The 12,115-nt window shown below is 31.5% G+C and overlaps 1 protein-coding gene across 3 annotated transcripts; it reads right to left on the reverse strand.

Moving 5' to 3' along the window:
- Positions 1 to 695: 695 nt before the first annotated feature.
- LOC128993310 (lysosomal acid phosphatase-like) lies at positions 696 to 11,729 on the reverse strand. 3 transcript variants are annotated; one of them, XM_054417124.1, is made up of 8 exons: positions 11,648 to 11,729; positions 8,499 to 8,586; positions 5,421 to 5,528; positions 4,332 to 4,568; positions 3,523 to 3,732; positions 2,513 to 2,672; positions 1,685 to 1,905; positions 696 to 846 (listed from the first exon to the last, which is right to left on the reverse strand). In XM_054417124.1, the coding sequence occupies exons 2-8, from the start codon at positions 8,580 to 8,582 to the stop codon at positions 700 to 702; spliced, it is 1,167 nt and encodes a 388-aa protein (XP_054273099.1). In that variant the 5' UTR covers positions 8,583 to 8,586; positions 11,648 to 11,729; the 3' UTR covers positions 696 to 699. The 3 variants fall into 3 exon arrangements, with proteins under 3 accessions (XP_054273099.1, XP_054273101.1, XP_054273100.1); XM_054417126.1 differs by lacking the exon at positions 11,648 to 11,729 and having other exon boundaries at positions 5,421 to 5,520; positions 8,499 to 8,676; XM_054417125.1 differs by lacking the exon at positions 11,648 to 11,729 and having other exon boundaries at positions 8,499 to 8,676.
- Positions 11,730 to 12,115: the final 386 nt, after the last annotated feature.

Below are 12,115 nucleotides of genomic sequence, written 5' to 3' on the forward strand. Positions count from 1 at the left end.
GATAAGATTGAAAAATATTATGTAAAACAAAGTGCAGTAAAGACATCTTTCTAAATGTTTAACATTGTTCTCAGAATTGCTGGCAGAAGTTTTGTAAACATGTTTTAACGTTTTTATTGTTGTTAAGAGTGGACAGAATACCCATTTTAGGAGTAAGAGTAAAAAAATGAGAAACATAAGTTAATGATCTACGTATTTTGAAGGTTGAAACCATAGGTTAAAAATTAAACCTGATACATTGTAAACATTTATTGTGGAAGCAAAATGAACTCCTTCACAGTTCCAACGCATTAGTTAAAACACTGCATACTAAAACTTTGTTTATGTTACAACTATTTACAATCTATCTATCTAATTTATAAAATCTTTTAATGGTTTTTTTACTACGAAATCTTGTTTTTTTACTAGTGTTTTTTTTTTTTACTTGTTTGTAATTGCAGTATTAATCGTCAAAGATTCTATCAAACGAAAGATCTTGAATTTTCCAAGTATGCCTTTTTGGGGTTTGTACTTTGAACTATATTCACCCCTAGATTTTTGCCACCTTGGATGTTGAATATTAATTTAATGAAGTTGTATTTTCAACATTTCAAAGCATTTATAAAGGAAAAAAGTAGTGTTTTTTGTCCTAATTAAAAAGACCAGTGAGGTTTTGAAAGCAAAACATAAAACACAATGAGAAATTTTAACCCTATTTTATTATTTTAATGATCTACAGCTATCCTGCCACTGTGAAGGGCTTACTCCCGGATATTTATCCATGAAACAATCCAGAGTACACGGTGATTCACACTTAGGAAGATCGAGTTCTTCTATCTCCAGCTTGTGGCTGTTACAGAAGAACACCTACAAAAACAAGATCAGCTTTTGAAAAACTATAAGATATTTACAAGAAATGTTGATTATATTGAACTATTATGAACATCGTGAATATTTCCATTCAATTACATAATCTTTGAGTTGACTTTTAAGCTCAGGACTTTTAAATTATTCGTTTTCAAGCAACTCCTGTCATACTTTGCAATTGCTCCATTCCGAGCAACATGTACACTTTTTCCATCCATTTTTTGTTATAATACTTTAATAAAGGTTTTTACTTTTTATGTATACATATTTAATAGTTGAGAATTTAAAAGCTGTTGAGTGCACAAGTGTGCTGCAATTGGAGTTTAATATATTTGAACTTATCCAAAAGTAAAATGTGTGGCGCTATTTCAAAACATGACTAATACAGAATGTTGTGATGATTCAAACCTACAAAACAGTTGGTGAGAGTAAACATCTGCTTTTAAATTATATTTATTTGAAAACATTGTAGTTCCAAAAGTCTGACATTGGACCCCTTAAAATCCTCTGGGGCCCTTTTGACGGATCTGCACCAAACTTCACACAACCATATTTGAATAATGCCTGAAAGTTTCATTACAATCTGTCAAGCGGTTTCGGAGTCCATATGGTACATACATACATACATACATACATACATACATACATACATACATACATACATACATACATACATAGTTGCTCTATAGATATAGATAATTTAATAACTCTTAATAATTTTTATCACACCCTCTTCAAATTCAAGATATCAGGACATACTCAATTAAAAGTTAAATATGTCTATTCAGTGAAGTATTTTTATATCTGTTTCTGTTAATGGGATGATAATTCCACTTACCTTAACAGTGTCACAAGACCGTTTATCTGCGAGAGTCTCTTTGTGAAGCTCAAATATGAATCCATCTCCTGGTCCTATCATTTGTGGCTTATCCAATCCAAGACCCCACCGCAAGGCAAAGAGTGTGTCATCATGAGTGGAATGAAACCTGAATTTTTCAGCAAAAGTATTGTCTTGTGATTTTTTCATGAACTTTTCATGAATGTGGTGAAGCAGAGGTCCTGCAATCAATGAACATACAAGTTTAAAATTTTTTTAAGTATCAGATTATTGAGCATAAACTATGAGAAACAAAATCATCGTAATAAGAAATAAAATTACTAATATTGGTTTCATACTTGTTGTCAGTTCCAAATTTTCATCGATGATGCTACATGTTTTGGCGAGCTGCCATTGGCAAGCATACAGTCCAGGAATGTACATAAAAAAATCCGCTTGCGCACATAAACCAACAATACAATACAATACAATACAATATTCTTTATTGTTCATTCGTTAAGAATTACAATAGTGTCAATACAATAGTGAATTGTATGAACAACAAAGCTATACAAGGGGATTTTTTAATGTACATTCCTTGACAATGGCAGCTAGCCGAAACATATAGCATCGACAAAAGTTACAATTTGGAACTGAGGACAGGTAATATAAAACCAATATTAGTCATTATTACAGTTCTGGTGCTACTACAATGATTTTTAAATAAAATTACATCATATAAGAATACAGTAGTTTTCTGATTCAGATAATTTTCTCAACTATCTTTTGTTTTAACCAGTTAAGGAATTCAAATATCGAGGCCCCTAACTCTTTCCAATATATACATACCTGCATAAAAAGAAAGCATTTCTTTGCTTTTGTTGAGGTAGATAGACTTTTCAAAAAGCTCAACTAAAAGTGGTGCCATCATATCCGGATACAGAGGCTTGTTGTTGAACTCAGGCCGTGGCTGTGTGACCCATTGTGGCTGCTGTAGACCGTTGAGACTCTGGAATAAATAAACACTTGTGATGGTCCTTAGAGTTAATGAGATATTGTATACAGCTGGGTAGCAGAGTGGTTGTAGTGCTTGCCCAACAATCAAAAGATTGTCAGATCGATCCTGAGAAAAGTCAGGAGCTTCTTGATGGTTGGAAACTGGACACAGCTGTCCTTGATCATTGGGATTTTAATGAATGGACCTGGCTGATATTCATGGTCAGCAACAAAGATGTCATCTTATCAATCTTATCCATTCAACATTCACCCTTCCCTCATCTTCGCCTTTTACGCATCCTGGTGTTGATGCCATATAAAAATAATCTCATCCATTTGATGATTGAAAGCTCAAATAAAATATATTACTTCTGAAACGATAAGCAAAATATTATAATGTGTGTAAGACAAGTGATTCAGAATCGCTTGGCTCAAACTGTTTTACTTAAATTTTTGGCAATTGGTTTTGGGTAAAGCTAACCAGTAACAGACCTAATAGTTATTTGTAATCCACAGTATTATGTCTCAGCAGAACTTCTAATATTCAGTAAAATAGTTGATATTGCTCAGAACCTTACCTTACTTTGGTTAAAAATAATCAAACATGACCTGTTCCGCCTATGAAAACCTTTTAGAAATTTGGATTAGTAACACAATTTTGTTTAATTTCCTCAAAATTGTTTTTCTCTAATAAGATAATATTATTTATCCACTACTCCACTAACAAAATGAAAATTCAGAAATGTTTAATTTTCTGAGAACTCCATAAAGTTACTTCTAGAATGATCCTAGGTGATACAGAAATCAATATTATTTAATTTATGAAATTAAACTGAAATGTTTAATAAATACTTGGTGCCTACCTCAAACTGAATGGTGTCCCATATCTCGTAGTGTGTATCAATGGAGTTGATGTCAGTTCTGCCTGTGTGTTTCTTAAGCAACTCGTATATTGGTTTATTAGCCTCGCTTGGGTCGGGGTTCTTTGTAAGTTCGTAACCCTCTTTAATCATTTTTCCATATTTTGGACAATCTTTTAGTCCTAGGCTGGGATAGTCAGGGTCATTAAAAATCTAAAAAATATTTTTTTTCAGATCAAAACAATTTTTTGAGTATACACTTTTGAAATCTTACAAGAAAATATCAGTAAAATCAAACAATTACATAAAGAAACTCACAAAAAATAATTAAGTTACTATAAAACTGTGAAAAAAGAATGGTTTCAAACTTTTTTTCAAATTTCAATGAAAGAATCAATAAAAAAATATATATAAATTACTAGCTGATAACCAGTGCTTTGCAACGGGAAGATGCACTATACCAAACACCAAAGTAGTTCAAATTGATATATTTTCATAACTTATAAATCGAAAGCAGAGCCAGGGTTGATACAACAATGGTTATGGAATTTTTTTTCGGCATACTTTTAGAATAAAATTATCTATGACAAGGTTTTAGAATAAATAAACCTACCAGGTGTGAGTAAAATAGTTTATTTAATTTGTTTGGATCAGCTGTCTGAATTTGTGGAATACGTGGTAAACTTACAGTTTAGCAAATAAAATGGAAAGGTCAATGTATGTTAGATACAAACATATCAACCTTACATGCCTCGACTCAACACTACAATCCTTCCTCAGTAATTTACACAAAACAGTTTGCATACACTTACATATGCTTTGTCAAAATCCAAAGTGTTATGCCACACAGGGATTGGCTGCCACATCATATTATTAAATATCGGTTCAGCTGGAGGGAAAAGACCCGCAGAAGTTGCCATAGCACTTGTGATGGTCCTACTCATATCTGTTGATGTTATGGTCACATTCTCTGCTGAGTAAGGTCCAATAAATTTACCATAGACAGCCTTCAGTCTTCGTCCTACTTTATACATGAGTCGCTTTCCTTCCTGTAAAAGAATATGATCTGATTACCCCTAAATGTTGACAACTCAATTATGGGTTTAAATAGCTATTTTAGACGTTCCAAAACTTATTATTGAAGTAGATAGTTCCTTAGACACAGCTGTTAATTAGTAGCCCACACAGCCAATGGCAACTAAGGGACCTAGTTTATAGTGGAATCCGAACCACATTTTTTCCTTGTAATTAACGAATTGGTCTAATAATCAGTATAGTACTGCGGATAGTCATAGTACTCACTAGTGCGGACGTTAATCCACACCAGGAAGCATCACATCCACAGTGCATGCCAAGGGCGGGTCTAGGGCAAATTTTCAGAGGGGGCCATTCTATCGACGGTTTGGGGTTATTTTAATTCTAGGCCAGCATGGCCACAACTTCCGGGGGGTTGGAATACCCCCCATTGTTGGAGGGGGGTCCGGGAAATTTTGGAAAAGTTATACTTACAAAGTCGACATTTTAAGCACTCTGACGAAGAAAAAGTTTGATCTCTTGTAATCTGAAAGGGAGAGTTTAAATGCAAAACTTCCTTAAACCATTGATAAACCTTTTTCTGTTCTTACCAGCCCTGTAATTTCACCTATCTATTTTTAAATGTTTTGTTTCATGATGTTGACTCGCATTGTATTCCTTTAACAATGATTATTTCAGAAAAAAAAGTTCCTCACTACATTTTTGACGTTTTTAGTGCTGTTAAAAATCAACCATCAATCTTAATTTGCCTAAATAAACTATAAAAAAATATGTTAAGGTTCAAACTAACTACACAGTAATAAGCACGGTCTAAATTCACTAGACAATGGACACCTAAGTAAATTATTTAAAGGTTTTATACTCACATCTGTTAGTTCACCTGGTGGTCCCGGGAAATGCTCCGGGTAGATAGACTTATAGGGGTTGTTTGGGTAGGGTTTATACAGGGGAGCTCTGGTACCATGTCTGAAAAACTGAAGAATACAGAAATATAATAATTTATTTTTGTAAAAAAACACAACCGACTTCAAACGCTCTAAAAAGAATGAAATAATTTCAATAAAGTAAACTTTTGTATTAGGCAAGCTCACGTATTTTAAGTCGGCGCGGCTCTATGATGATTTTTGATACAAAATTGAAAGAGGGTGTCCATATTGCAGGTGACTATCTATTACTAAAGGTGTTAATCTGCATGTCTTTTTCATAGTTATGCGTTAAGTGTTATTTTATTACCGTAATCAGAGATCGACATTATAGTGGTATTATCAAGTATCTTTAAAAAGATAATAACGCATTTAAATGTTTCTAACTTGGAAAAGTAACGTGTTAATACTAAACTAGCTTCTTTTCCCTATGATAGTATCAAACTAAATTATTTTCCTATTCATATAGAACATTTGTGTGAGTTATTTTCATAATGCATTTATTCTGAAGTAAACATAAAATACGAGAAAATATTTCCTAATATAAACAAAACAGTTCAGTATGTTTTTTTTATATATTTATGTTATCCAGCTACAATATATTGATTTTCAAAATACACACACAATATTTAATTTCAATCATATTTGCAGTTTGAGCCACAATTTCAATCATATTTGCAGTTTGGGCCGCGCCGACTTGAAATACTTGAGCTTGCCTAATACAAAAGTTTACTTTATTGAAATTATTTCATTCTTTTTAGAGCGTTTGAAGTCGGTTGTGTTTTTTTACAAAAATAAATTATTTCACGATTTTTAGTGATTGTATAATTTTTTTATATATTAATTACTTGAGGTTTTTAGATAAGCAAAACTGTTTGAAACAATCAAAATTTCCACAGAACAATCATTAGTTTAAAACTGCTTGAGTCACCTTTTCAGGTTACATAATCAATGGGTATGAAAATAAACATTTTTATATATTCCTTAAGAAGAAAGAGTTGTCCATTACATTAGGCCTAATGAAAAACTAATTGTCTTTTCTAGATACATTGAAATGTCAGACATCATCGTTTCCTGCAATCGGTGTACTTCTACATTATAAAAAGAAATACAGTAACGTCTCAAGCCTTTTGGAACAATATGAAAGTTATTCCTCAGCTACCAGCACTAAACAATCTCTCAAAATTGGAAAATTGGTCGTTAACACGTATAGTACCTTTGGAAAATATTATATGAAAGATTGGTTCAGCTAAAAGTGGTGTAAGTCATGTTGGGGGTTTTGCTTGCTCAAGATATAGCCTAGTCGAATTGCAAATCATCTTCCTCTAGGACTTTCTGAAGCAGGCATAATAGGCTAGTATTGATATGTTATAGGTTATAGTAACTGGGTAGAGAATATTAATAAACATTCCACATCTGCAAATGAAATATGTATATGAAAGATTGGTTCAGCTAAAAGTGGTGCAAGCCATGTTGGTGGTTTTGTTTGATAAAGATATAGCCTAGTCGAAATTGCAAATAATCTCCCTCTATAGGACTTTCCGAAGCAGGAACAATACAGTAGTATTGATATGATATAGTAATTGGGTAGAGAATATCAATAAACATTCCACATCTGCAAATGCATGTTTAGTAATTAAAATATTTAACACTTTTAAGACAATTGGCGATTATGCACTGTCACACTTCTTAGGTCGTGTAAGGAATAATTACATTTAATTTATATTTAGACCTGTTTTACGAATGCATTGGTTTTCACAATACACCTTTATTTGTCAATATCATACAGCTATTAACTGAAACATATATGTTTTTTAAGTCAGAATATTCAATACTAAAAACAGAATTACTGTATACACAAATCAGGTCAAACGTTAAAATACATTTTTTATAGTAAACAAAACGCATTTTTCTCAATGTAATTCATTTAGGCTCCATGGCAAGAAATAGTTTATTGATCAATATGAAGCAACTGTTTCATGAAGAACTGTCTGTAGTTTCATTTAAATGTTTTCAACTAACAGCTGTATGAATGTTATTATTATTTATTGCCTTCTCTGCACAAATGTAAACAATCTGCACAAATGTAAACAAAATAAATGTTGAATATTTAAGGTTTTCAGAATTTTTCACCGAAACTAATATTATACTTAAACATAATATATAAGGTACCAAATAGAAACTCTCCTGGTTATTTTGATGGTGGAACCACACTGATCGGTAAAAGAATCACAGAGAAATTGGTGAACATACATAGAAAAAAAAAACATCGCCACAAACAAATTGAGAACCCCCTCCTTTTGTTGGTAGTGGGGAAGTCGGTTAAAAATGGTTCACCTTTCACAAATAGGCCTTGAACAGTACAAATTAGTAAGAGCTAGGCTATATACTAATTATATCTTTTGAGCTAAAAGTATGTTCAAAAACACAAAACATTTCCTTTCCAGCATAACCCAAAATGTTTATTAATAGTCAAAGGTGTTAGTTTCCGTTGGGGTAAGGGTTATTAAGGCTTTCTTAAGAGGATATTTTGATGAGATATGAAAATAGCTCATCAAATATCTGAAATATATCTTGCTTGGCTATAATTTTCATGGCTAAGCTGTATCCACTACAAAACTGCATACAAGACTTCTGCATGGTCATTATCTGACAGTTGCAGCCTTGACAGAATAAATTGCCTTAAAACCCAGAACTAATATGAAAATTAAATGGATTTTTTTTTAAGAAACAGGCTAATTTCTTTCACTTAACCTGCAAACCACATACTGAATTACATCCAATGCTGTAGTATTGAACCAAAAACATATTCCTATACATTATGTCTTTTGAAAACCCCAAACTTACTGAATAAACTCTTTTAAAAGGCAAAATATTTCATCTATGTTTTCACTTTTTAGAAAATTACTAAACATCCATCTTTTAGCAACTAACTTCAGCAATGTTTACCAATACTGTACCTCAAAAGAATTTATATTACACATAATAATTGAAACCTCGATTAAATTTGTGTTTACTCACACTGTATACATACTGAAGGGATGATAAGTCTCTCTCAGGCTCCGTCTTGATCGTTGGATCACTGTTACTCCAAATTGATCCCATTTTCCTAAAGCAATTAATTATGAAACATGTGATTATTCATAGTTAAATTCAAACCCATATCTTGCCTATAACCATTCTGAGCAGTGACTTTAAACAATTAATTATTGGTCATTTCAAATGAAAGTAAAATCACAAAAAACGTTTTCTGTATTGACATCTTAAAATAATTAAAACTTAATTGTTTATGATAAAATTTCATATGATTTCATATGATCACATGATAAGTATTTTTTTTCAGTTAACTATGGTGTTCATGCAACTCTAAAATATATATTAACAATAACCCTTTCCAGGGCTATGGACGGATATATCCGCCAATCTTTGTTTACTTTCCGGGCTGAAAACGGATATGTCCGTCCCAAGAAATGTCTTTTCTGGGCTAACAAATCGACATACATTGTTTATAATACAAATAATAAACATTACACTGCATTATAAATGGGTTATTTTGTTTTTGTGGTTGGCAAAAATAGTCGCCACAGCTGTTTCAGCTATTATTTTGCACCATAGAGTTTGTGAATATTGTGAAACTGTCACTTCACACATGGTTGTTAGTGAGTGGTGTTTACATTTGTGTTTTGGGCTTAAACTCCAGAATGATACAGTAGATACATTTTTATGGATACAAAATAAAACCAGAGAAGGAATAGCCTAAGGTTGACGGATATATCCGTCTGTCGCCCACAAGAATACTCAAGATTATTGGCACTGGTTATTTATCACTGAGGGCGGCAGACGGATATATCCATCCACCTTATGTTTTTTGTGGGCCTAAGATATCCGTCAAATCAAATTTTATTTTCTTCATAGCTTTTGTACAAAAATTAGTTCAGCGCTAAGAAAAATCTGTTTATGATCCATGAATTATTTTAAGCAAAATGAATACTAAACGTAAACACTTTAGTTTATGGATTATGGCAAGCAATAATTAAATAATTAATTATTTAATTAATTAATTACAATAATTTAAGCTCCAGCCCTTCATTTAATTTAGCCCTCGAAGGGTTAAGTACATATAATTTAAGAGATACCGTAATTATTTTTACTTCCTTCCTCTATACTTAGTATATGAAGAAATTGTTTTGTAAAAAAATTTGAGTTTGAGTTTTGGGTGGATATATCCTTTTTGGGTCCCCCTGAACCCAACAATTTGGTTTTAAAGTGATGTCTGTGTACAGAGCTACAGACCACACCTGGGATCAGATTTTGATTAGATGTGTAATCCCTAGTATCTCCAGGGTTTAAATATTTTTTAAAAATCTTGATTCATAATGGTAATTTTTCTATTAAACCCAAAAATAACCTAAAAATAAATTTTTCTTTCAAAACGTCTCGACCGATTTCGATTAAAATTTAGTATATTATGGAGCTTATAATTAGAAACAAAATGGTACAAGCCCTATTGCTGTAAAAATTACAATTCAAAAGTTTTTGTAGCTTTATGATTTTCCCCATAAATTTCATAGTACTCCCACTGCTTACCCATGATAAGGGTTGTTAATAAGGTAATGGAAGAAAATATGTGTCAGATTGCTGATGCCGTTTATTTATACAGGGTGTCCCTCGAGAGGTGTCTCAAATCGATTACTGGAAAACGGCTTAACGTACAAGGATGAAATAAAATTATTTCCAACTAAATCGACCCCAAGGAATAACGTAAAAATATTTTTAACTTTTTTCATATACAGGGTGTGCCAAAAACTGAGAGTCACTAGTTCGAATCTCGGAATTTTCAAATGTAAACATATGTCATGTTATACATCATTTTAAAGGTATTTGATAGACAAACATTTTGGCAAAAACCAAAATTAGTTATCTTTTTCCGTTTCAAAATGGCGGTAGTTTTTTTGAAAGAAATCTATATTTTTTTAATACTCTGTATTTCCTATACCAATGCATTTAGCACTTCTCCGGTTGCATTTTCTTACTCGTTATGAAATTAGCTTTACTGTGATATGCAACAAGTAACGGTTTTTTGAAATAATAAAAATTCAAAAAAAAATTATTTTTAAAAATTTACAAATGCTCATTGTTCAAAATTTTCAAATAGCAACATATGTCAAGTGGCACATCATTTTATAGGTTTTTCAATTCCTAACAACTTTGTAATTTACACTTACTTCGTATCTCTTTTAGTTTTTGTGTAAATAACAAAAAACCTAATTTTCCTATATCAAATGCATGTTATTTGGGTTTGCCACTAAAGGCTTCATTTCATTTAGTGTTGAACCATGTCAAACCCAAATAACATGCATTTGATATAGGAAAATTAGGTTTTTTGTTATTTACACAAAAACTAAAAGAGATACGAAGTAAGTGTAAATTACAAAGTTGTTAGGAATTGAAAAACCTATAAAATGATGTGCCACTTGACATATGTTGCGATTTGAAAATTTTGAACAATGAGCATTTGTAAATTTTTAAAAATAAATTTTTTTTGGAATTTTTATTATTTCAAAAAACCGTTACTTGTTGCATATCACAGTAAAGCTAATTTCATAACGAGTAAGAAAATGCAACCGGAGAAGTGCTAAATGCATTGGTATAGGAAATACAGAGCATTAAAAAAATATAGATTTCTTTCAAAAAAACTGCCGCCATTTTGAAACTGAAAAAGATAACTAATTTTGGTTTTCGCCAAAATGTTTGTCTATCAAATACCTTTAAAATGATGTATAACATGACATATGTTTACATTTGAAAATTCCGAGATTCGAACTAGTGACCCTCAGTTTTTGGCACACCCTGTATTTGAAAAAAGTTAAAAATATTTTTACGTTTTTCCTTGGGGTTGATTTAGTGGGAAATAATTTTATTTCATCCTTGTACGTTAAGCCGTTATCCCGTAATCAATTTGAGACACCTCTCGTGGGACACCCTGTATAGTGCCATCAACTTGCCATAATAAAAAGAGCTCACTAAATTTTTAAACCAATGTTTTAATATTGGTATACTAGAACCAGCCAATTCATTAATAATATACAAAAACTAACGTTTAAAAACAATATGGCATTGTATATCAGTCATAATTAATTGTAGATATAACTTAATGTTCACTTGCTTACCTAGAATGATGTATCCTCCATTTTTGTTAAGAAAAGTAATAACTCTCACTTATTACAACACAACAAATTACTTCTGATTAAAACAGACATCAGTCGAAGATAATCAGTGAATTATCATTTACGGAACAAAACATGCACATTCTTCACTTTTGCTAGTAGTTTGCAATCTCAGCTTAGTAAATGTGCTATTTATTTAAATATGTTTCAATTAATGTGGTAAATTACAACTTTTTACTTTGTGAAAACAATGTTTATTGGAACTAAGATTAAATAAGATTACATTTTTAATTTAGATTGCTTAGTATGTACAGTTTAATATCTAGTCAATTGGTAAAACGTTTTTAGTGAAAATGAAATAGCAAATAAGGTGTTATAGTAAAAATGTATTAATTTACATACTAGCTAAATGTCTGTTACCCATATGTTGAAACTGTACTAAAAAGTCTTTCTATGCAGCAGTGACTTCTT

This window comes from Macrosteles quadrilineatus, unplaced genomic scaffold (assembly GCF_028750875.1).
Source record: "Macrosteles quadrilineatus isolate MER2022 unplaced genomic scaffold, UCM_ALF_1.0 Scaffold_4__1_contigs__length_99947679, whole genome shotgun sequence".
Taxonomy (NCBI): domain Eukaryota; kingdom Metazoa; phylum Arthropoda; class Insecta; order Hemiptera; family Cicadellidae; genus Macrosteles; species Macrosteles quadrilineatus.